This window comes from Aethalodelphis obliquidens, unplaced genomic scaffold (assembly GCF_003676395.1).
Source record: "Aethalodelphis obliquidens isolate GAN/ISIS:26980383/991018 unplaced genomic scaffold, ASM367639v1 scaffold42, whole genome shotgun sequence".
NCBI classification, from domain to species: Eukaryota; Metazoa; Chordata; class Mammalia; order Artiodactyla; family Delphinidae; genus Aethalodelphis; species Aethalodelphis obliquidens.
In genome coordinates, this window is record NW_020837986.1 from 13,711,950 (window position 1) to 13,739,545 (window position 27,596).

Consider the following 27,596-nt stretch of genomic DNA (forward strand, 5'->3'; position numbering starts at 1 on the left):
CGCGGGCTCTACAGCACAGGCTCAGTAGTTGTGGCGCACGGGCTTAGCTGCTTCGCAGCATGTGGGATCTTCCCAGACCAGGGCTCGAACCCATGTCCCCTGCATTGGCAGGTGGATTCGTAACCACTGTGCCACCAGGGAAGCCCAGAAGTATGCTGTTTTGTTTCAAAATATTTTGTGTTTTTCTTACCTTATTTTTATTGATTTCCAACTTAATTATGAAATTTTTTCTGGATAACATTTTTAACTTATTTCTACTGCAATACATTGCAATATTTCAATATTTTTACACTTAAAGAACTTAGTTTAAGGATCACCATCTGTCTGTCTCCGTGAAGATTCCATGTGTACGTGAAAAGAATGTGTATTCTGCAGCTGTTTGATGTAAAGTTCAATGAATATTAATTAAGTTGAGGTGGCTAATAGTATTATTCAGATTTGTTATGTTCTTATTGAATTTTTGTCTAATTATTCTATCAGTAATTGTCAGTGAATGATAAAATTTCCAACCATGAACTTGGATTTGTCTATTTTCAATTTAGTTTTGTCAATTTTTACTTCATATATTTTTCGGATCTGTTATCAGCTACTTCATGTCTGTCTGATGGATTTCATCATTAGTAAATGGTTTTCATTATCTTTAGTAAACACTCGTTGTCTTAGAGTCGATTATGTCTGATATTAATATAGCCACTCCAGCTTTCTAATTCTTACTCTTTGCATAGTATAGCTTTTTCCATGCAAAACTGTTTCTCTCCAATTGTTCTCTATCTTGATAAGATATATCTATGTTCTTTTAGACAGTACATAATAGGATCATGCCTTTTTATGAAATTCAAATATTTATTTTTCAGGTGGAGTGCTTAATCCACTAAAATGTAATGTAAATATTAATATTACTGAAATTATGGTCACCACTTACTATTTGTTTTTGTGTAATATTGGGTTTTGGTTTTTATTTTTCTATTTCTCTTTATTCCTGAACAACCATTTTCCCTCTCTCTCTCTCTCTCCCCCCGCAATGTCTTTCACACACACACACACACACAGGGACACACACACACACACAAATACACACACACGATTAGACAAGTCCATTTGAATAACTTATCTTTGCAATACTGAATGCTTTAATTCATGAACTAATTATATACCCCATTTGGGGGTATCTTTTTATATTCCTCTCAAAATAATTGTTGTTTTCAGTATATAAATTTAGAACACATCTTGTTAGATTTGTTCTTGGGAATTTCATGGTTTTGAAGCCGTTATAAATTGTGTTTTTATAAAAAATTCATTTTCTATTTTTTGTTGCTGATACGTAAAACAGGTTGATTATTTTATAATGATATTATATCTAGCAACCTTACAAAATTCACTTTTAAGTTCTAATAATTTCAAATTCTTTTGTATTTTCTATATATATAACCATGTTGTTAAAGAAACTATGAAAGATTTGTCTCTATCTTTCCAAACATATGCTTTTAAATTATTTTTATTGTATTATTACATAACATAGTATCCCCAATATAATTCTTGAATGATCTTGATATCAAGGAAAAACTTTGAGTAGTTAACCATGAAGTATTATGCCTTACATTATTTTAAGCTACTCCTTACCAGACTAAAAAGTTCCCCTTCCATTCTTACTTTAAGAGATATTTCATCATGAATTGCTATTGAAATTTTTTAATGCTTGAACTACATCTTTTGAGATAATCACAACATTTTTCTCTTTTTTAATTTAAAGTATTGAATTGCATTAATTAATTTTTAAATATTAAGTGATATACTCAAGGAATAAGCCCTTTTTAATGATGATGTATTATTCTTTTTATATACAGGTTGTTTTGATTTGTCAATATTTTGTTTACAACCTTTGGTCCTAGATTGATAAAAAATGAGTTTTAAATGGCCTATTCTTATAATATTATTGACAGGTTTTAGTATTAATATTATGCTGTCCTCATAAAGAAGTTAGAGAATACTTCCTCTTTTCATAGTCTGTGAAACTCTTTGTGTGAGATTAGCAATATTGCTTCCTTAAAGAGTTTTTAAAAATTAACTGGCCGGGCTTCCCTGGTGGCACAGTGGTTGAGAGTCTGCCTGCCGATGCAGGGGACACGGGTTCGTGACCCAGTCCAGGAGGATCCCACATGCCGCGGAGTGGCTGGACCCGTGAGCCATGGCTGCTGAGCCTGTGCGTCCGGAGCCTGTGCTCTGCAACGGAAGAGGCCACAACAGTGAGAGGCCCGCGTACCACAAAAAATAAATAAATAAATAAAAAATAAAAATAAATAAAAAATTAACTGGCCATCTTGGATTAGGTTATCTCTTTGGAAAAGGTCTCGATAATGCATTTAATTTATTTAAAATACATTGGAGTATTAAGATTTTACATTTTCCTTCTCACAGTTTTCTTAAATTGTTTTTTTGAAGAAATTACCTATTTCATCTAAATTGTCAGTTTCTTAATGTAAAATTTTTCTTAAATTTGTTTTAAATCTTCAAATGTTTGAAGTATCTTTACTGAGACCCTAATTTTCATTATACTTATTTGAAATTTTATCCCGTTTTATAATCAGTCTTACTAAGGAACTATCAATTTTATTCTTTGTTTAAAAACTTGACTTTATTGATTATTCTCAGTTGTGTTTCTGCTATTTCTTCATTTCTAATTTTATCTTTTATTTCCCCCCACATTTCGTGAATTTAATTTGCTGCAGTTGTTTTTTTTTTTTTTTTTTTTTTTTCTGGCCCCTTGAAAAGGAAACTCAGATTATTGATTTTTCCACCTTTTCCCCAGGATTTGCATTTAATAAAAACTTTTAATTTCCCTCTAAGGTACTCTTTTAGCTGTGTTCTGCAAGTTTTTATGTGTTGTGGATTCATTAGTATTCAGTACAAAATGTTTCTTTTATCAATTGTAACTTCTTTAGCACATGAATTATGTAGAAATAAATTTTTCATTTCCAGGTAATTGGGTATTTTCTAGTTATTTTCTTATTTTTTATTTCAAACATCATTCCATTTTGATCAGAGAATACACAGATGATGTACATCCTTTAAATCACTTAGCTTTTTATTTAATTTTTTTTTTCTTTTTTTTTTGCGGTACACGGGCCTCTCACTGTTGTGGCCTCTCCCATTGTGGAGCACAGGCTCCAGATGTGCAGGCTCAGTGGCCATGGCTCATGAGCCTAGCCGCTCCACAGCATGTGGGATCTTCCTGGACCGGGGCACGAACCGGTGTCCCCTGCATCGGTAGGCGGACTCTCAACCACTGTGCCACCAGGGAAGCCCGCTTTTTATTTAATTTTAATCACTGGAAATTGTTGAGATTGGCTTAATGTATGGCCAAGCATATGGTCACTTGATAATGTACCATATGTCCTTCAATAAAAGATTAATTGTATCATTACTGAGTGTTTTATATGCCGGTTAGGTAAAGTTTCTTAATCACATTGTTCAGATCTACTGTGCTTTTCTACCTTAATTATTCTATCAACTGTAGAGAGATGTGCTAAAAACTCATTATAATTTTGAATTTTCTACTTCTCCTTTTGGTTCTTGCGGGGTTTTCTATAGATATTTTACAGCCATATTGTTAGATACATATGGACTTTAAATTGTGATAGAGTCTAGTTTATTTTCCCCATTTATATTAATGTTTTTTTCCTCTTTTTATCACAAATAATGTTTTGTGGCTTAAAGTGTACTTTGTTCTGGCATTAACATAGATACACCAGAGTATTGTTTTCTTTTGTTTTACTTTCAAAGTTTTCTTTAAAGTATGTCTCTTAAGCAGTATAGAGTTTTGTCTTTATTCAACCTTATAGACATAGCCTCTTTATAGGAATATTTATTCTACTTACCTTTGATGTAAGAATTGATACAGTTGATTTATAACTACTATACTACTGGTTTTTTCTATTTGACTTACTTGTTTTTATTCCTCTTATCTTCTTACTTCTTTTAGATTACTCTTTTAAGACATTTTTCCATTTTCCCTTGTATTAACTAATTAGTTATATAACCTTTTAGTATTCTTTAAATATTTACCCTGTGAGTATAACATGTATGCATGACTTATAAGCAACTGATAAAATACCTTTACACCTTCCCATATAATACAACATTAGGACACCTTAATTGTAGTCTTATTGTTACTCTATATTGTAAGTTTAATATACTTAAACACTAGTATTCTTGTACATACTATATTTATTAACACAGTATTCTTATTCTTTCCTGCATTTCTATGTCTCTTTGTTCTCTGTTTCTTACTACCTAAAGAATTCCCTTAAATATTTCTTTTTATGCAGGGTCACAGGTAATGAATTCTCTCATTTTTTGTTGATATAAAAATTCATGAATTCACACTCACTTTTAATTCTTTGTTGAAGTATAATACATGTACAGACAAGTGAAGTATGATTACTTGATATTTTACTAAATTTTGACACACTAGATGCTAACTGCTATAAAGGGAAAATTGACAGTAACACAATAATAGTGGGGGACCTTAACCCCCCCAGTTACACCAATGGACAGATCATCCAGACAGAAAAGCAATAAGGAAACACAAGTCTTAAATGACACATTAGCCAGATAGACTTAATTGATATTTATAGGACATTCCCTCTGAAAGCAGCAGAATACACATTCTTCTCAAGTGTGCATGGAACATTCTCCAAAATAGATCACATCTTGGGCCACTAATCAAGTCTTTGTAAATTTAAGAAAACTTAAATACTATCAAACATCTTTTCCAACAACAATGATATGACATTAAAAAACAATTACAGGAAAAAAACTATGTGAAAAAACAAACACATGGATGCTACAAAATATGTTACTAAACAACCAATGGAACACAGAAGAAATCAAAAAATACATAGAGACAAACGAAAATGAGAACACAATGATCCAAAATCTATGGGATGCAACAAAAGCAGTTCTAAGAGGGAAGTTTATAGCTATAAAATCTTGCCTCAGGAAACAAGAAAAATTTCAAATAAACAACCTAACCTTATACCTAAAGCAATGAGAGAAACAAAAACAAACAAAACCCAAAATTATTAGAAGGAAAGAAATCATAAAGATCAGAGCAGAAATAAATGAAATAGAGATGAAGAAAGCATTAGCAAAAAACAATGAAATTAAAAGTTGGTTCTTTGAGAAGATAAACAAAATTGATAAACCTTTAGCCAGACTCATCAAGAAAAAAAAGGAAGAGAACTCAATTCAATAAAATTAGAAATGAAAAAGGAGAAGTTACAACTGACAAAACAGAAATTCAATGGACCATAAGAGACTATTGCAAGCAAATATTCACTAATAAAATGGACCACCTAGAAAACGGACAAATCCTTAGAAAGGTACAATCTTCCAAGACTGAACTGGGAAGAAATAGAAAATATGAACAGACCAATCACAAGATCTGAAATTAAAACTGTAATTAAGAAACTTCCAACAAACAAAAGTCCAGGAACAGATGGCTTCACAGGCAAATTCTATCAAACATTTAAAAAGTTAACACCTATCCTTCTGAAACTATTCCAAAAAATTGCAGAGGAAGGAACACTCCCAAGTGCATTCTATGAGGCTACCATCACCCAGATACCAAAACCAGACAAAGACACTACAAAAAAAGAAAATTACAGACCAATATCACTAATGAAAATAGAAGCAAAAATCCTCAACAAAATACTAGCAAAACGAATCCAGCAACATGTTAAAAAGATCATACACTGGGCTTTCCTGGTGGTACACTGGTTGAGAGTCCACCTGCTGATGCAGGGGACACAGGTTCGTGCTCTGGTCCAGGAAGATCACACATACCGCAGAGCGGCTGGGCCTGTGAGCCATGGCCACTGAGCCTGAGCGTCCCGAGCCTGTGCTCTGCAACGGGAGAGGCCACAACAGTGAGAGGCCCACGTACTACAAAAAAAAAAAAAAAAAAAAAGATCATACACTTTACTTTGGTAAAGTAGGAGGATACAAAATTAGTGCACAGAAAACTTTTGCATTCCTATACACTAATGATGAAAAGCCTGAAAGAGAAATTATGGAAACACTCCCATTTACCATTGCAACAAAAAGAATAAAATACCTAGGAATAAACCTACCGAAGGAGGTAAAAGACCTGCACTCAGAAAACTATAAGACACTGATGAAAGAATTTAAAGATGATACAAACAGATGGAGAGATATAAAGTGTTCTTGGATTGGGGGATTCAACATTGTGAAAATGACTATACTATTCAAAGCAATCTACAGATTCAATGCAATCCCTATCAAATTACCAATTGTATTTTTCACAGAATTAGAACAAAAAAATTTTACAATTTGTATGGAAACACAAAAGACCCTGAATAGCCAAAGCAATCTTGAGAAAGAAAAATGTATCTGGAGGAATCAGGCTCCTGGACTTCAGACAATACTACAAAGCTACAGTAATCAAGACAGTGTGGTACTGGCACAAAAACAGAAATATAGATCAATGGAACAGGTTAGAAAGCCCAGAGATAAACCCATGCACATACGGTCACCTTATTTTTCATAAAGGAAGCAACCATATACAATGGAGAAAAGACAGCCTCTTCAAAAAGTGGTGCTGGGAAAACTGGACAGCTACATGTAAAAGAATGAAATTAGAATACTCCCTAACACCATACACAAAAATAAATTCAAAATGGATTAAAAACCTAAATGTAAGGTCAGACACTATAAAACTCTTAGAGGAAAATATAGGCAGAACACTCTATGACATAAATCACAGCAAGATCCTTTTTGACCCACCTCCTAGAGAAATGGAAATAAAAACAAAAATAAACAAATGGGACCTAATGAAACTTAAAAGCTTTTGCACAGGAAAGGAAACCATAAACAAGACGAAAAGACAATCCTCAGAAAGGGAGAAAATATTTGCAGATGAAGCAACTGACAAAGGATTAATCTCCAAAATTTACAAGCACCTCATACAGCTCAATATTAAAAAAACAAACAACCCAATCCACAAATGGGCAGAAGACCTAAATAGACATTTCTCCAAAGAAGATATACAGATTGCCAATAAACACATGAAAGAATGCTCAACATCATTAATCATTATAGAAAAGCAAGTCAAAACTACAATGAGATATCATCTCACACCAGTCAGAATGGCCATCATCAAAAAATCTACAGGGCTTCCCTGGTGGCGCAGTGGTTAAGAATCCACCTGGCCAGTGCAGGGGACATGGGTTCAAGCCCTGGTCCGGGAGGATCCCACATGCCGCAGAGCAGCTGGGCCCGTGCACCACAGCTACTGAGCCTGCACTCTGGAGCCCGCGAGCCACAACTACTGAGCCCGTGGGCCATGACTGCTGAGCCTGCATGCCTAGAGCCCACGCTCTACGGTGGGAGAGGCCACTGCAGTGAGAAGCCTGTTGCACTGCCCCTGCTCGCTGCAACTGGAGGGAGCCTGCATACAGCAGCAAAGACCCAATGCAACCAAAAATAAATAAATTTTAAAATCTACAAACAATAAATGCTGGAGAGGGTGTGGAGAAAAGGGAACGTTATTGCACTGTTGGTGGGAATGCCAATTTATACAGCCACTATGGAGAACAGTATGGAAGTTCCTTAAAAACCTAAAAATAGAATTACCATATGATCCAGCAATCCCACTACTGGACATATACCCTGAGAACACCATAATTCAAAAAGAATCATGTACCGCAATATTCATTGCAGCTCTATTTACAATAGCCAGGATATGGAAGTAACCTAAGTGTCCATCAACAGATGAATGGATAAAGAAGATGTGGCACATATATGCAATGGAATATTACTCAGCCATAAAAAGACATGAAATTGAATTATTTGTAGTGAGGTGGATGGACCTAGAGTCTGTCATACAGAGTGAAGTAAGTCAGAAAGAGAAAAACAAATACCATATGCTAACACATATATATATGGAATCTAAAAAAATAAATAAAAAGCTTATGAAGAACCTAGGGGCAGGACAGGAATAAAGACGCACATGTAAGAATGGGCTTGAGGACACAGGGAGGGGTAAGGGTTAGCTGGGACGAAGTGAGAGAGTGGCATGGACATATATACACTACCAAATGTAAAATAGATAGCTAGTGGGAAGTAGCTGCATAGCACAGGGAGATCAGCTCAGTGCTTTTTGTCCACCTAGATGGGTGTGATAGGGAGGGTGGGAGGGAGATGCAAGAGGGAGGAGAAATTGGAATATATGTATATGTATAGCTGATTCACTTTGTTATACAGTAGAAACTAACACACCATTGTAAACCAATTATATTCCAATAAAGATGTTTAAAAAATAAAAATAAAAACAAAATTGGAACCTAAAACAAAAAGATATTGTTGAAAGAAATTAAGAGGACAAAAATAAATGAAAAGATATTGTTGAAAGAAATTAAGAGGGCAAAAATAAATGAAAATATATTCCATGCTCATGGATGGGAAGAGTTAACAGGATAAAAATGTCCATATTACCTAAAGCAATCTACAGATTCAATGAAATCCCTATCAAAATCCCAAGGACTTTTTTCACAGAAATAGAACAAAAAATTCTAGAATGTATATGGAACCACAGTAGTCCCCCAAAGCCAAAGCAATCCTGAGAAAAAAGAACAAAGCTGAAGGTATCCCACTTCCTGATTTAAAACTCCTATATTACAAAGTTATAGTAATCAAAACAGCATGGTAGAGCTTCCCTGGTGGCGCAGTGGTTGAGAGTCCACCTGCTGATGCAGGGGACGTGGGTTTGTGCCCTGGTCTGGGAAGATCCTACATGCCGCGGAGTGGCTGGGCCCGTGGGCCATGGCCACTGAGCCTGCGCATCTGGAGCCTGTGCTCTGCAACGGGAGAGACCACAACAGTGAGAGGCCCGCATACCGCAAAAAAAAAAAAAACAAAAAAAACAGCATGGTATTGGCAGAGAGAAATATAGATGCCTAGATCAATGGAACTGAGTTGTTATCCCATAAATAAATCCACAAATATATGGACAATTTATTTATGACAAAGGAGCACAGAACATACCATGGAGCAAGAATAGTCTCTTCAACAAATGGTGTTTGAAAAACTGGACAGTCATAAAAGAATGAAACTATAGAAACGCTATCTCACACCATATTTTAAAAATGTACTCAAAATGAAGGCTTGAATGTAAACCTGAAACTATGAAACTCGTAGAAGAAACATAGGCGGTACTCTCTTTGGCATTGGTCTTAGTAATAATTTCTGGATATGTCTCCTCAGGCAAGGGAAACAAAAGTAAAAATAAACAAATGGGACTACATCAAACTAAAAATCTCCTGCACTGCAAAGGAAACTATCAACAAAACAAAAGGACAACCTACCGATTGGATAAGATATTTACAAATCATGTATCCAATAAGGGATTAACTTTCAAAATATATAAAGAACTCATACAACTCAACCAAAAAAAAAAAACTGATTAAAAATTGAGCAGAGGACCTGAATAGACACTTTCCCAAAGAAAACATACAGATGGCCAACAGACACAGGAAAAGATGCTCAACAATGCTATCATCAGGGAAATGCAAACTGAAACCACAATAAGACACCAGATGTCAGAAAGGGTATTATCAAATAGATAATAATGAGTGTTGGCTAAGATATGGAGTACAGGGAACCCTTGTTTCCTATTGGTGGGAATATAAATTTGTGTAGCCACTATGGAAAACAGTATGGAGATTCCTCAAAAATTAAAAATAGAACTACCATACAATCCAGCAATTCCACTTCTGGGCATTTTTAAAAGGAAAAAAAACACTAATTCAAAAAGATATATGCACCCCTATTTTCATTATTTACAGCATTATTTGCAAAATTATTTACAATAGCCAAGATATAGAAGCAACTTAAGTGTTTATTAATAAATTGATGGATAAAGAAGAAGTGGTATATCTATACAAAGGAATATTACTCAGCCATAATAAGGAATGAAATCTTACCATTTGCGACAAGCCAGATGGGCCTAGAGGGTATTATGCTAAGTGAAATAAATCAGACAGAGAAAGACAAATACCTATGATTTTGCTCATATGTGGAATCTAAAAAACAAAACAAATGAACAAACCTAACAAAACAGAAACAAACTCAGATACAAAGAACAAACTATTGGTTGCCAGAGGGGGAGAGAGTTGAGGTGATTAGTGAAATCGGTGAGGGAGATTAAGAGGTACAAACTTCCGGGCTTCCCTGGTGGCGCAGTGGTTGAGAGTCTGCCTGCCGATGCAGGGGACGCAGATTCGTGCCCCAGTCCAGGAAGATCCCACATGCCACGGAGCGGCTGGGCCCGTGAGCCATGGCCGCTGAGCCTGCACGTCCGGAGCCTGTGCTCCGCAGCGGGAGAGCCACAGCAGTGAGAGGCCCGTGTACCACACACACAAAAAAAGAGGTACAAACTTCCAATTATAAAATAAGTAAGTCACAGGGATGTAATATACAGACTAGAGAATAATATGGTAATAACTTTGGTGTCAAATAGTAACTAAACTTATCACAGTGATCATTTTGTAATGTACAAAAATATCAAATCACTATGTTGTACACCTGAAACTAATATAATATTGTAAGTCAATTATACTTCAATAAGAAAGAAGGAAAAGAAAGAAAGAGGAAGGAAGGAAGGAAGAGGGAGGGAGGAGGAAGGAAGGAATGAAAGAAGGAAGGAAGGAAGGAAGAGCTTCATAAATTTTTTTAAATTAAAAAATAACAATAAAGCTGTCAGGTTAAAAAAATAGTTCAATGATGTCTTCTGGTCCTATTGAAAGTTATTTGTGTTACTGCCAAGTGATCACCTTCTCAGTAGCCCTGCTTCCTAGAGTCTTGTATAAATTCTGCTAAATTCCAAAATGCTTAGTATATGATTTGATTTTTGTTAGAAGTTAAAGAAGAGTTTTGCATCAGGGAGGGTGGATATTGTGCAAATCAGAGTTAACCTATGAAGACAGAGAATTCTGAAGGCCAGTGTATCCCTGACAATGTAAACATCTCTGGAATTAGCAAAGGTTTGAAAGACCCTAGGCTTTCAAAAGTCATGCAATTGGTGGAAGTTTGAGACAGTTTTACTACAACCTTCCTATTAATCAGGAAAATCCCATAAGCGGATATCTGGGATAAACGATAAAGCAATTTTAATTCAGCTAAAGAAAAAATTTAGAATAGTATACAATGTGTTCCCAGATGTTTTCTTTAGATAGTAGTAATGCTACTCGTTATTTTGTTCTTTCTCTTTTGTATTGTATTTCCAGATTCTTGTTAATAGTGTACAAGTCACATGATAAAACTATTTTTAAATACCGTTTTTAGTTGACATTAAAAGGAAAATAAAACAAAAAACTTTCAAATAAACATGCTTCCTGCCTGACCCACTTAAATAAATAATTTGCTCTCAACTCCTCAACTCAATAGAGCCTGGTGGGTGAGTTATCCAGAAATTTATCACACTTACATCCTTTTATAAGTAGTATACTAAAACAATCTGTACTTTTAAAACTCCCGGTGGACTTTGAGGTCCTGAGATTTAGCAATAAGTACTGATTAGTGATTTCTTCCTCTTTAAGAAACATCATGTTCTTTATTCATCCATCTTACTCATGGGAACACCTGCTCCCTACTTTATGGGATCAATCTAGGAGATTTTCCAGGCTCATAGACTCTATGGCAGCAGGGGATAGAATAGACATACACATATACATATGCATGCACACATGCAAGCACACACACATTACTGAAGTGGGAGCAAATAGACACAATTTTTTCTAAGATGTTCTTTTAATGTTATCTGTGGGACAAGGAATGTGAGTTTTCTAATCAAAGAGTTGGTGAAGAAGACAGTGCAGGTTAGATATAGAATGTTCTCCTCATTGTAGAGGCAATACATTTTGTTAATATAAATAAACTCTTTCATCTTCAAAACTCAAAGATCAATTTTTCAGCCCTACCCTCTTTGTATTTCTCATCCTATCTAGAATAGAGTCCATGATTTACTTCAATAACTAGAACTCTTTTGTTCCTCTTCTTTTAGTCATTTAAGTCCTTGGGCACACCACAAACCTGTATTGACCTGACTATCTGTTGTGTACATTTCTGTATTTAGATAGACAAGTGTTGCTGGTGGCATTACACAAAAAATACATTGATACTATGTAAATTTATGGTAATCAATCTCAACTAGTTCATCTACACTGTCCAGAGGCTATTGTATTGAACTGCTCACAGCCAGAACCAGAGTGAGAGGTTGTTAAACTAAGATGATAGAGACAGTATAACCTCCAAAAGCTTATTCCATAGATGATATTAGTGTCCTTGTTTGGATCTAAAATGAACTGCCTTGATTCAAACAGATTTCTGGATTGGTCTTAGACATGAAAATGACTGAAAGCAATTCAAAGGAAAGTCTATTAGTCTTCCGATAATCTTTCAAAAGGAGTATAATGCCATAGAAATCAAAGCCTGAGTAACAAAATCATTCACATAGTTTCCTAAACCTGCATTAATAAGAAATGTGTTGTCAAAGTAGAACAATCCCCAGAAGAATTTTCTCCCAACCTCCTCCAAGATATGTCCACTGAAATCAATGGACAAGCAAATCTTCCCAGAGAGCAGACCAGAAAGATACAAACTAACTAAAGAATTCTCTACACTGGCAGGAAATAAACCATTGCTATTTTGGTCCATCAGGATGATGCTTTATGTCATGTTATCTCTGTATTTTCTCCCCTTTTGCTATTTCTAAATGAAAATTTTATTGTAGTCATCCTTTTAATCTTCCATCATTGTATATTGCTTGTCTGTAAATTTAGCTAGGATATAAGAATAAAAATCGGCTACCATTTGGACTGGCTGAAGTGATAGACAAAATACCTAGAGACCTAGACTTAGCCGAATGCAGTCAATGGAATAGGCTTCATTTATTCTATTTCCTTATTCATTCCTAGAAGTGAGTACATGTCTACCTTGGTCTATCTGGGCAGACAGCCAAAGTAGAGAAAGCGCAGAGTTTTCTCACCAGCAGTCTACAGCCTACAGAATGGCATCAGGTGTGATGGGATGGAACACACTGTGTCTCTGAATTCCATGTGTGGGTAAAGTGGGTAAACATATTTCCTGTGCCTGCCCACGTGATAAAAAGTCCACAGTTCAGAAGTTTAGGGGCACGCTTCGTATCATAGCATCTGTTCTGGTTCAGTGCATAAGAATCTAAGTCTCTGAGGGAGATGACATAGTGGACAAAGAGCCTTGGCTGTCACCTCCTCTTGGAAGCCTGGCCATGAGGCTCCTCCTGATCATTGCAACTCTGCTGTTCCAAAACTTCACAGGTAATCCAGAGATTTCCAGGGGCTGACTCAGACCACGTTGGTTTTATAGTGGTGAGCGTAGCTGCCTTCCAGGGGTTCACTCAAATCAACAATGGATGGAGTACCTTCAAGAACCCAAGGGAACTTTATAATTCACAGTAGGAAGAGATAGGGCCCTAAGGATGGCTGAAGTCCATCCAATGTCATCAGAAATTCCCTCTTCCTGAGCCCTTCTACTATGCTACTGTTTTTAAAAAAGGAGTATTCATAGAGCTGAAATAGGTCATAATTTCCTCTGAGAAGGACTCATTACAGAAAGACATAAGACCAATAGCTGGGGATGCCCTTATTTCTTTGGATACAGATTTTACTCTGGCACCCAGCCATATTTTCTTCCAATCTCATACTGTAGATAAATTTTGATCTATTTTACTACAGTGTGTGAACAGTGGAAGGAGAACAAACTTTGGATTCAGGTTTTAGAAACATGCCTTCAACATCTACTAGTTTATCGACTTTGGATAAAAGGTGAAGACTGGCTGAGCCTTAATTTCCTCATTTGTGGAGGTAATGACACCTGGCTCATAGGGGATTTATTAAATGACAAAAACGTGTAAAACATCTAGCACAGGGCTTGGCACATACTAAAAACTTAAAAATTAGCTTCCTTTCCTCTTTCAAAATCAGACCCCTTATATTTGTCCCTTATTATAGGAATAATAATGGTCTATCTGTAGCCCCTTAAACTCCTAAGAATCAAAGGAATCTCTAGAACCTGGTGTTGGAGGCTGCATCTTTGTTCTCAGTCTCATCCTCTGGGGTTTATTCCAGAGGATAGTACAAGCGCCGAAGCCAAAATGTGAACATCCTAAACTCTTAGATTATTGAAAATATTTAGGATCACTAAAGTAGACATATCAAGGTGAGCAAAGGTCTGGAGAAATTCTTTCCTCTGGAGATAGAAAGAGAATGAGAGGTCATAGAGGGATAAAACAAACCCAAGATTGTTGTGATGACATAGAAGCCAAAAGAAGATATGCATTGACAAAAATGTACAATACGGAGAAGTAATGGGGGAGGAAGAAAGTTGAGGGTAAAAATATCTGACTGGACCAAAAAAAAAGTCATTCTTGACCATGGTAGCAAGTATGAACCCAAGAGCAGAGTTTGATTCAGACATAAATACCTAGTAACAAATTATTGTATTCCGAGCAGTGGTAGGGAAGTAGTACTCTGGAAGCATTCAAATAGAGGCAGATTTTCTGAGGTTCTCAGATGGAGCATAGATCCATAGCCTGAAATCAAGGATTCAGCTCCTTTATTTTCCCAAATAAGATCTGTTGCTCTTGGTGAAGTCCATCAGATGTAGGATGGAAGCCCAAAACCTTAGAGGAATAAAATATGAGTGATCAGTTAGACATAAACACTGAAGTTCACCCTCTTGGAGAATCCTTTGTGGAATATTACTGGTATATGTTCTCTGGGTCTCCCATATACTTTATCCCTACAAACATTCTCTGTCTTCCCTATGACTAAAGTTGCCTTTTGTTTCAAACAGTGACCTTGGCCTATTGTTCTTTATGTGCACAGTAACCAAACAACTTAAGAAATGCTGAGGTGAATACATACGAGGATTCTGCAGGAAAATATGCAAAACAACACAAATACGTGAAGTACTATGTGAAAATGGGAGATATTGTTGCCTCAATATCATGGAACTGGAAGCACGTAAAAAAATTACCAGACCACCTCGTCCAAAGCAAGTGACATATGCATTTACTTTTCCACAAGAGTATTATGCAGATGAACAGAATTATACAAACTCCAACAAAACGTTTACATAAATCAAGCACAATTTTCTGTTAGTTTATTTCTCAACCTATTCCAATAAACTGAGGTGAAGAGGTCCACATCCTGTCCCTTCTTGTTCCTAGATCTCAGTCTAATAAATCTCATTGCCAGTTTTCTGACTCATTGCTCTTTAACCAGAGGTTGAACATTCAATATATCAAATGATGAATTGATAAGGACAACTCAGAACCTCCCCTTGAAAAGGGGATACAACCAGTACACTAAAAAATCTATAACATGGAAGACTGGAAGGAGAAACTCAGGAAAGTAGACCTGTAATTCAGGAGAGGGAAATATGAAGTTGAGTATTCACAAAAATATGTGAGTGAGTTTAGGATTAAAGTTGTGCCTTGTGAAATGTGTAGGATTTCAACAGGTGAGTGTTAGTAGAGAAGGTACTTTGAGTGAAAAAGATGAAATCAACAAATGGAAGGAAATTAGAAAAGACAGGACATTTTAGGAGAATATACATGCATTTTGTTCGGTTTAAGAATAGAGCACCCAAAGTTGAACTATGGGGAAGTCTAATTTCTTTAGTTCCTGTGTAAAAGTAGTGAGCTGGGAAGATAGACAAGAATAACAGTCCACTGTTATGGAGCTCACCATATAAGATGGAGGCAGACATAAATATGTAACTCCAAGACAAAGTTTTTAGTTGTTTCTTTGCTGTTGTCGTTGTTTAATGTGTTACCACTAGTAACGCATCCTTTACTGAGGTGACTGGAGCCCTTAGGTGTTTGGAGGAAATGTAAAGGACCTAGGAACTGGTCTGAATTGCAGTATTGTATGAGATTTTATTGCTGTCTTGATATGCAAGATGACATAATGACTATCCATTTATATACTCAACCTAATTCTTAAAATTATACCTTTTGGATGTGATTAACATGAAAATTTTCTTTCCAACTACTTTTCACACTTATTTTTCAGTTTTGTTTCTTATATTATTTCACCACTGTAGTATCCATCATGAATTTATGGTATGTGTTCTCTTAATTATCCTCTTATCTCCTGTCCTAGGGCTGGGGCAGGGGAATATACAAGATGAGCCTAAAGTGTCTCGTAGTGCCATAAAGTAAGGACACGCTTTAAAAATCAGAAGGATGCTAACACACCATTGTAAAGGAAGTATACTCCAATGAAGATGTTAAAAAAAATCAGAAGGATGGCACATATTAATGGGACATAGGAGTCACTTTGAAAGAGCTTTGAATGACCAAAATGGGGACAATTTGAGCAGTAAGATAAATAACATAACATTAGATTATAATACAAGGTAGAAGTGAACATCCATGAGTCCATACTGATATGAATAAATAAATAAATAAATGGATGAGAAGAGACAGATTTTCTGTACAGAAGAATTCCAAGTAATTTATGTAAATACTTCTTCCCCAAGGAGGTGGGGCTGCACCTCCCTCTCCCTTGAATATGGGCTGTGCTTAGTGACTTCCTTCCAAAGAGTAGACTACGGAAAGGAGCAAAAGGGTCACTTTACAATGGGTAAACCTCATAAAATCATGTTTTAGATTTTATGGAAAAATCATATGGATAGCATGAACGTGTGATGTGATGCAAATGGCATTTCACCTTTGTCGTCTTCCTCCCCAAAACCCATAACCCAGTTTAACAATGAGAAAAACCCAAACTGAGTGGCATTCTGCAAAATATCTGACCAATACTCCTCAAAACTGTCAAACTCATCAAAAACAAGAAATTTCTGAGAAACTGTAACAGACCAGAGGAAGATAAAGAGACATGACAACTAAAGGTAATGTGATATTCTGCATGGTCTCCTAAAACAGGAAAAGGAGGTTAAAGAAAAACTATTATAATAAGGGCAGAGCTTAGTTAATAACAATGTACTTAACTGTGACAAAGGCATCATGGTCTTATAAGATGTTAACAATAAGGAAAACTGGATGAGGAGTATACAGGAGCTCTCTGTATTATCTTTGTATTACTTTTCTATAGATAGAAAACTTCTAAAATTAAAAGTTTATTTAAATTAAAAAACTAAACACAAAATCAATTTGGCAGGAGTCTCTGTTTTCCTATTTATCCAAGAGGCTTCGTATTATACCGTCATTAAACATTTGATAGAATCAACTAAGATTCAACTCTTTATAGGAAGTATACAAATTATAGGTTGTTTCTTGAAGACTTAAAGGACAATTCTCATTTTCTATTTCTTTTAGTTAGCTTTTGTATTTTTGCTTTATTATTTTTCCCATTTTGTTAAGATTTTCAAATGTATTTCCCTAAAATAATTTGTAAAGTCTTCTTTTTCTTTTTAATGTCTGTAAGATATATAGTGATGTCTACTTTTTCATTTCACCATTGTTTGTGTCTTCGCTTTTTTCTTGATGTCTCACTATTCACTTAATTTGATAAGTCTTTACAAAAACCAAATTTTCTTTATTAATTTTTGTTTAGTTTCCATTTCTTTAATGTTTTTATTTTCACTTATTTTTCAAACAACTTCACATGCAATAAAATCATCTGTTTTAAATGTGTAATATGTCTTATTTCTACTTTGTTAGTTTTAATATGCCCTTTTTTCTAACATTGTTAGATGATGTTTACCTCTCTTATTTTTAGCCTTTCTTCATTTCATACATGAGCATTTTTAAAAATTTGTTTATTTTTTTATTTTTGGCTGCGTTGGGTCTTCGTTACTGCACACGCGCTTTTTCTCTAGTTGCAGTGAGCGGGGTCTACTCTTCGTTGCAGTGCATGGCTTCTCATCGCAGTGGCTTCTCTTGTTGCAGAGCACGGGATCTAGGCCCGCGGGCTTCAGTAGTTGTGGCTCATGGGCTCTAGAGTGCAGGCTTAGTAGTTGTGACACCTGGGCCTAGTTTCTCTGTGGCATGTGGGATCTTCCCAGACCAGGGCTCAAACCCATGTCCACTGCATTGGCAGGCAGATTCTCAACCACTGCGCCAACAGGGAAGCCCCACATACATGAACACTTTAAAGCTATAGATTTCCCTCTCTACATAGCTTTAGCAATATCCCACAAATTTTTAGCATATGGTATGTTTATTATTATATTAAAAATCTTCTCATTTTTCTTAGATAAGAGTACATAAATAGAACTTAGATTACATGAGGACTATGGGGACAAATATTGACCATGAAATTTTCTCAATTGTAATTACAAATACAGTAATGTTGCTTTAATTCTATGTAAACAAAATCAACTAAACATCAAAACGTAAAACAAACAGAACATATCATACACAGAAATGTTTACACACTTGTCCTTCATACAATTTGTTTTCATTATGATCCTCTGTCTTGACATGAACTTTTATGTGGCTTAAAACTGACATTTATGACATAGAGTGTTCTGCTGTGATTTATGTCATAGCAGAACACTCTATGACCTAAATCACAGCAAGATCCTTTTGGACCCACCTCCTAGAGAAATGGAAATAAAAACAAAAATAAACAAATGGGACCTAATGAAACTTAAAAGCTTTTGCACAGGGCTTCCCTGGTGGCTCAGTGGTTGAGAGTCCGCCTGCCAAGGCAGGGGACATGGGTTCATGCCCCGGTCCAGGAAGATCCCACATGCCGCAGAGCGGCTGGGCCCGTGAGCCATGGCCACTGGGCCTGCGCGTCTGGAGCCTGTGCTCCGCAACGGGAGAGGCCACAAGAGTGAGAGTCCCGTGTACTGCGAACAAACAAACAAACAAACAAAAAAGATTGCATTAAAAAAGAAGACCTAACTATTTGCTGACTACCAAAAAAGCTCTTTAAGTATTAAAAAAAAGTAGATAAAATTTTTTTAATTACATATAACATTAATTAAAAGAAAGCTGAAGTGGCTATATTAATACTGGGCAAGGTAGATTGCAAAACAAGGAATATTTGCAAGGATAAAGATGGACGTAAAGAAGTTAATTTGCCAAGAAAATATATTCACTAAATGTGAATGCAGCTAAGAATAGAACTTCGAAATAAAAACTGGTGGAACTAAAATAGAGAAATAGAGAAATCCTCAATTATATTTGGGGATTTCAACACTCTTCTCTCCTTATATTTCTCAACGTTTTGTTCTCCTCTTAATCATCACCTTCCTCCTGCTTTACTTGCATTTAATTTTCTTTTTAAAAATTTAGGCTTTTTATCTCAATAATGTACAGCCTCTAAATAAATGCAGGAAAAGTGTTAGAAACATTCAATATCTATCTATGAGAAAACCTACAGACAATGTGTCTCTTTCTTGCCTGCACCAAGGCTGACCAATCTGACCAACAGTTTCCCTACTGGTTAATAAAGTGAACCACAAAAAAAGTCATTTTTCATCAAGTTAAAAAAAATGTTAGTACTTTATTGCACAATCTGAACAACCACAGTGCACTGATAAACCAGCTCCCAAGGTGGGGATGCGGACCTGATTTAAAGTATTTGCTAATTTCCTTGTGTAAATTCTCCCACATAGTTTATTTCAAGCTATAATGTGAATTCATTGAATATGGAGTTGGAAAGAGATGCTCACAGTTGGCTCTATCTACTCAGTACAAGCCAACACCAGCACACTGTTACCCAGTATGCTAATGCAGCAATCAGCACCTGTGTCACTAAGAACCAGGAAGCTGCTGCTGCTGCATGAACATGGCCTCTTGCCTCCTCTGACTGAAGAAGATTTCCAGAGCCTGGCAGACAGCAGTGTTAACTGCACTCCTACACAACCTGGATGCCAGGATGCATATCACGTGGTCAGCGCACACAGTCCTCATTCACTCCCACCCCCCAGGTGAGGCAATCACATTAGGTTCCAAGTCTGGAGGGCGTGTTGGGAATCAAGCCTCAGGAAACAGTGAGTGAATGAAAGAAGTGACCTCAGAAAGCTCCTGGGATGCAGTCAGGACTGGGGGCTAAAGTGTGCATAAGCATGTCAGTGAATATGTGCAGGTTCTGAATGTGTGTGATCTTGTGTGCAATAATGGGTTGGAAACAACCAGTCACATGAGGCAGTCTTGGAGGGGAAAGTGTCCTAGAGTCAGAAGATGTCCCTTCCTCCATTTCAAGCCACTAGAGTTATAGTTCTAGCCTGCACAGGGAGGTGGAAGGATAAAATCTTTGAACTGGATACAAGACCGGAATTTTGGAAAAGGAAAAAAGTGGACAAAAATTTGTAGAATCCAACCAGGACATAAGTTGTCAGGAAACACTACCCAGCATAAAAGGAGAATTTAATATAGCTCAGCTAGGAAGAAATCATATATATACACATATATAATGACATAAAAACATTTATGAGAAACTTTAATAAACTACCTTTTTTTGCCATGGCACACTCATTATACCTTCCAATAATGCAATGTCAACTCCTATTAATGTTCCCTTTGCTTCATAAAGTCCCACCAGTCACTGTCTCCCCAAACCCTCTTGCTACTAGTTGAAGAAGCAAGTAACACATGCTTGAACTGACTTAAAAATGAAAGTGGTGCTTAAGTTAAATAATAAGTAGAGGGTTTTTTAAAGGACTCTATGGGGAAAGGATACAGAGAGAGAATTCAATGCATAGAAAACAACCTGTGCTGAGGCCCTGAATTAGAAGGAATACGGTATATTCCCCAAAAATGAGGCTTGTGGGCAAAGAACAAGAGAAAGGATGATGTTGGAGAGTTACTTATTAGGCTAATAGACCATGTTAAAGCTTTTGATCTTTAACTGAAGAGGAATCGGAAGCCATTAAATATTTTAAGCAGGGAGTGATGTGGTCAGGTCTGCACTTTTTAAATCACATTATACTGAATGCATAAATGTGTTGAAAATGGGAGTAGCTATGGAGAGAACAGAGAAAAGGTTATCACCATGGGCCAGGTGAGAGGTGGTTTGGACCAGAATCAAGGTAGTGAAGATGGAACAAAGTGGGTAGATTCAAGAGCTATTTAGCAGCAATAATCATTGGATGTGGTGGGAGTGAGGATGACTAACTCCCTGGTTTCAGCCCACAGTGATATGAGAAACTGGGTTATGGTGGTATCATTCACTGAAGGATAGTCTATATCCTTGTGTTTCCTCATTATCACAACTCCAGCTTCTGTTCGAAGCCCCTTAAATGAATTCTGGAAGCTATGGATTGAACCTGTAGTGTAGTTTTAACTATTATGGCACATAGAGTTGATAGTGAGTGCTCAGTGAGATCCTAACGATATACCAAGATGGCAGTAGGATCCTACATTTGATGCACATAGTAACTCTGTTGAAATAATAAATACTTTTTCTTTATTTAAATGACTATAGATGGTGCTGATTCTGCTTTCTTCAATATAGTCACCAAAGTCATCTACTGCCTCTTCCCAGAATCCACTGACCTTGCTACCATTTCATACCCCAATTCACTTTTCCCCCTTATCTAGCCCACTCGTGGAGAGAAAGGAGACTGTCTTTTCTATGTCTAGGAATAAGGTGTGATTGGAGATGAATTGGCTCCCTGAAGCTGAGTCAATGCCCTGAGAAATGCAGATTTTTTTCCTTGGACTGTGACCTAAAAGAAGTGTCTCCATTTTTTATCACTAAGTGAACACTGTAGGTTGTAGTGCAGTGTGTCTTCACAATACACCTGTAGCAGGAAACAGAGTTGCATGCATTATCTTAATGTGTGGATCAGAACAAGTCCACCACGTAATGAATGAATGCTGGTCAAGCAATGCAATAAAAGTGAGCTTCTATGGGACCAAAGTGTTGTACTCCAGATGCATAACCCGTTTGTGGTCTTATTTAGTCCTGATATAAATTTTAGTAGAGGCTGTCCTCAATTTTGTCCCAAAGCATTTCTCTCCATCAGTGTTAATGCTGTGTTCCCTCACTGCTCTCAACTACCAGTTTACCCAAATTCCTAGTCAGAATTTCAGAAAGAACCCCCTTGATGGTCTCTGCTGAGTAACACATTCTACACCTGGCAGCCCTTGGATGAACTGCATTGAGTCAGATGCCCATCCCTGTGCAAGGTATAGCCTAATGCTGCCTTCCAGAGGGAAGGCTATGAGTAGAACAATTACAGCTACAAGGAAACTATAAGGATGACAAGCACTGAACTAACTAACACACTGGAAGCTCTATCAGAATCTCCTATTTCCTGAAATATACAAGCATTTACCCAGTGACCCAAGATAGAAACCTAAGAGGAATGCTTAAATCCTCTCTTTCCCATTCTCTGGTTCCAAGTAATCAACAAATTTGGTTGAGTCTATTTTCTAATTATTTTAAAAATCTAGCCTTACCTCCATATATTTTCTAACATTGCCTGCAAACAGGCATGCATCATATCTTACCAGATGATTGCAGCTCCTTCCTGTTCTGTTTGCCTCCAGAAGTCTTTCTCTCATCTGGCCCCTACACTATTCTCTGAACTACATTTATATAATAAAACTTTATGCTTTTATCTATTTCAAACCATTCAAGTTTCCTACAAGGTCAACTCCAAAGATGTTTAAAAGATAAGTCTGTAGTTTCACTTTTCATTTTTTTCCCCAAGCCTGAACATCTTAGCCCATATTCCGTAGTTAGGCAGCTCCCACCTTAGTAGCATCTCTAAGAACAGGCCAATTAGTCTGAATCTGCCCCTGAAAAATCTACTTTAGCTCCAGCAATATTAAAGGAAGAGGTTCTCTGCTCCTGAATTCTTATTTCAAAGCTGGTGTAGTGGACATCTGTCAGGCTTCTCAACACTTTTCCCACACTGTTTTATTTTGGTAGTAGGAATGAGTCTGTACATTCCAAAGTTGCTCCTAGGGTACAGGCATGTGACCAGGCTATTATGAATAATGATGCAATGAACATTTGTGTACAAGCTTTTGTGTGGACATATGTTTTCCTTTCTTTTGCATGTATAACTAAGAGTGAAACACTCAGATCATATAGTATATCTATGCTTAACATTTGAGGAATTGCTAGACTGTTTTCCAACATGGCTGCACCATTTTACATTCCCATTAGCATGGTATGAGGGTTCCAGGTTCTCCACATCCATGACAAAACTTGTTATTATTTGCCTTTCTGATTATAGTGATCCTAGTGAGTGTGAAGTGCTGTACCAATGTGGTTTTTCTTTTTAACATCTTTATTGGAGTATAATTGCTTTACAATGGTGTGTTAGTTTCTGCTTTATAACAAAGTGAATCAGTTATACATATACATATGTGCCCATATCTCTTCCCTCTTGCATCTCCCTCCCTCCAACCCTCCCTCTCCCACCCCTCTAAGTGGTCACAAAGCACCAAGCTGGTCTTGCTATGCGGCTGCTTCCCACTAGCTGTCTATTTTACGTTTGGTAGTGTATATCTGTCCATGCCACTCTCTCTGTCCATGCCACTCTGTCCCAGCTTACCCTTCCCCCTCCCCATATCCTCAAGTCCATTCTCTATTAGGTCTGCATCTTTATTCCCGTCTTGCCCTAGGTTCTTCTGACCATTTTTGTTTGTTTGTTTGTTTTTATAGATTCCATATATATATGTTAGAATACTGTATTTGTTTTTTTTGTTTCTTGGTGTTTCTTTTGCGGTACGCGGGCCTCTCACTGTTGTGGCCTCTCCCGTTGCGGAGCACAGGCTCCAAGACGCGCAGGCTCAGCGGCCATGGCTCACGGGCCTAGCCGCTCTGCGGCATGTGGGATCTTCCCAGACCGGGGCACGAACCCGTGTCCCCTGCATCAGCAGGCGGACTCTCAACCACTGCGCCACCAGGGAAGCCCCATACTGTATTTGTTTTTCTCTTTCTGACTTAACTTCACTCTGTATGACAGTCTCTACGCCCATCCACCTCACTACAAATAACTCAGTTTCGTTCCTTTTTATGGCAGAGTAATATTCCATTGTATATATGTGCCACATCTTCTTTACCCATTCATCTGTTGATGGACACCTAGGTTGCTTCCATGTCCAGACTATTGTAAATAGAGCTGCAATGAACATTTTGGTACATGACTCTTTTTGAATTATGGTTTTCTCGGGGTATATGCCCAGTAGCGGGATTGCTGGGTAGTGGTAGTTCTGGTAGTGGTAGATGGTAGTTCTATTTTTAGTTTTTTAAGGAACCTCCATACTGTTCTCCATAGTATCAATTTACATTCCCACCAACAGTGCGAGAGTGTTCCCTTTTCTCCACACCCTCTCCAGCATTTATTGTTTGTAGATTTTTTGATGATGGCCATTCTGACCGGTGTGAGATCATATCTCATTGTAGTTTTGATTTGTATTTCTCTAATGATTAATGATGTTGAGCATTCTTTCATGTGTTTGTTGGCAATCTGTGTATCTTCTTTGGAGAAATGTCTATTTAGGTCTTCTGCCCATTTTTCAGTGTGGTTTTGATATGTAATTATCTGATGGCTAGTGATGTTGTACATTTTTTCATTTGCTCAACTCTCCTACTATTACATGAAAGTCTGTTGTTAGATGGTTCAATGTGTTGAATTATAGCATTATCTCTAAAGGTACCCAGCTTTCATCCAAATTTTTTTTTTCTTTTTTTTTTTTGGTACGCGGGCCTCTCACTGTTGTGGCCTCTCCTGTTGCAGAGCACAGGCTCCAGACGCGCAGGCTCAGCGTCCACGGCTCATGGGCCCAGCCACTCTGCAGCACGTGGGATCCTCCCAGACCAGAGCACGAACCCGTGTCCCCTGCATCGGCAGGTGGACTCTCAACCATGTGCCACCAGGGAAGCCCTTTTCATCCAAATTTAATCTGTTCCTTTAAAATTTTGTCTCCTGGTGAATTGAAATCACCAGAGCAATACTCAATTTGATGACAGATTTTGGCCTCCAGAGCAGCCAGTTTTTCATTATCACCATGTTTAGCCATTGTGGCTCTTTAAGGTCCCTGTCTTCCAGAGCCATGCCAGGCACGTGATCACTAACAGTAACGTATGGCAATATGTGGACTTCCCAGAGTCACTGCTGGCTAACAAGTGTGACAAAGATGGGGGCCATTTTTGGTTCATTTTTAAATTGGGTTATTTGTCTTTTATTATTGAGTTACAATAGTTCTTTATATATTCTAGATACAAGTCCCTTATCAGATATATGATTTGCAAAAAATTTTCTCCCTTTCTGTAGATTGTCTTTTTGCTTTCTTCATGGTGTCCTTTGAAGCACAAAAGTTTTCAATTTTGATGATGTCCAGTTATTCACTGCACTCTTTTAAAATAAAGACTTAAAAAATAAAGATAGGCTACATGCAAACTCTGGGGAATGTGATGTGTGTTTGTGCAAGTCATCAACTGTGTTACTTGAAATATGCTCTTTTTTATTCTTTCCCAGCATGGTAAGGCTTACCATGCCACTATTCTTCACTAAAGAATACAGATATTTTGCTAAATTTTTATTTTACTACTTCAAAGTCATTGACTATATTTTAATTTAGTGACACACCATAATTCAGCTACATATAGCCAAGATAACAGGATTATCTACTTTCTTGACAGGGCCCATAGAAATAGATTTGTTACCAAACCAAACTTGGGTCTGCTGACATGGGGTTGTGGTGAAGGAAAATGCAACGTTTATTGAAAGGCCATGCAAGGAGTATGCATAAGATGTTTAAACTCCTTGATTGCCTTCAGGGAAAGGTTTCTAAAGACTGGGTGAAGGAGAGGGTTGGAGGGTGTTTGATCAGCTTTCATGGACATTCTTCTGATTGGTTGGTGGTGAGGCACCTGGGAGTCAACATCATCAACCTTCTGGTTCCAGCCAGTCTGGGATCTACATGCTTGTGGGCAAACTACTGTTCCACCTGGTGGAGGTTTCAGCATCTGCAAAACAGCTCAAGAATATGGCTCAGAATATTATCTATAGCCCTTGAGGAAGAATTAAAGGTCCTTGATTTTGTTTAATGGCTAAAATATTATTTTGTCTTGCTTGACTGTTTTCCTTTGTTTCTGCATTTTCCCAATTCTCTGATTAAACTTGCTCTTTGGAACTCAGGGAAGGCTTAGGAGGCTAAAGTTTTTCTACAAATAAAGGGCAGGTGGAAGACATGGAAGAGGATGTCTGTCCCAGGAAGGCCCCATGAGGTCCTGCTTGGTTACATGTTCCCTGAGGAGGGCTATGAGCAAATTTTCTAAGAAGAGGTGAGTGTGGATAGGAAATGATTAATATCTCTGACAGCTTTCATGAGTATTGTCCAAGACTCCTAGGGAGATGGGTGGTTCCAATTGCTGACACTAAGTAGAAAACTTTACCTAGAACACTTGGCAATTTAAAAATGTTCTGTGAATAAGATTTTAGAGAGTGCTATAAGACAGATCCAAGAAAAACAAGGTACCCATAATACAGCCTATACCAAAGGGAGCATAACAAAAACATGGGATTTTCATTGAATTTTGCATATAAAAATAGGGCAGACAAATAAACATGCATCTAACAATACAAACCACATCCACTTCTCCTATGAGTATGGCAGGGATACAAGGAGGATAATAGGGCAAAAGTCAAAGCAAAAAGTAGATCCATCCCGTCAAAATAGAATTCAAGGCTTAATTATCTGTTCTGTTTATTATACCCCACTGTCCCAACTCAGAAGACACTTCACTGGTTGATCTGATACCACCTTAAGCCAAAATAGATTCTTGTATCTAATCTATCAATGGACTTATGCAGAGTAGAGGACACATATAAAGACAATGGGTAAGACCCATCTTCATGTTATAGTGCCCAAATGGACCCTCCCTAAAAATGCCTCTGATGATCCACAGTGATGGAAGACTGAAAAACAGAGGAGCTTGTGGAGTGCTGCCATACAGAAAGGGCTTTTTAAAGCCTTTTTTAAAACTCCTCTGAGAATTAGGTTGATATGGTCATGTATTAGCTTCCATGGTGCTGAAATCAACAAAAAATTCTAAAATTTTATAATCCAGTCCAGTCTTTGTTTGCTACATACTTCTCCAGAATTCTCAAAAGCCACAACTACTAAAAGGAAGGTCCTTGTGGGCTCTTAAAATAGTGACATATCCATCTAAATATTTGTCTCTCTGTCCTCTCAGTGAAACAATTGGTGAGCTGCACATAGAGGGATAAGGCTCATTGATTTCTGTATCCAAGATGAGTAAATGTTAGCTCCATGAAAGTTATTTATGACAAATACTTCAAGCAAGGAACATCAATGGATATCACCACAAAAGTTTCGGTTCTGTTCATTTGGAGAGCATTTCTTATGGTCATGACTTACTGAAATTTTATCTAGTTCCTGAAGAGCTTTTTAAATATGTCCTTCTCAATTTATAAGGCTTTAAATTTCACACTATTTCTTTAATTTTTTAATTTCAGCTTTATTGAGGTATAATTGACTTACAAAATTGTAAGGTATTTAAAGTGTGCAACGCGATGATTTGATATATGTATACATTATGAAAAGAATCTCCCCCATCTAATTAATTAAT

At 37.1% G+C, this 27,596-nt stretch overlaps 1 protein-coding gene across 1 annotated transcript; it reads left to right on the forward strand.

Annotated features, from left to right (window-relative positions):
* The first annotated feature begins 13,324 nt into the window (after nt 1-13,324).
* On the forward strand, nt 13,325-15,196 carry DEFB127 (defensin beta 127). Its single transcript, XM_027078055.1, is given in 2 exon segments — nt 13,325-13,373; nt 14,943-15,196. Coding segments are annotated over 2 exon segments (303 nt in total).
* Nucleotides 15,197-27,596: the final 12,400 nt, after the last annotated feature.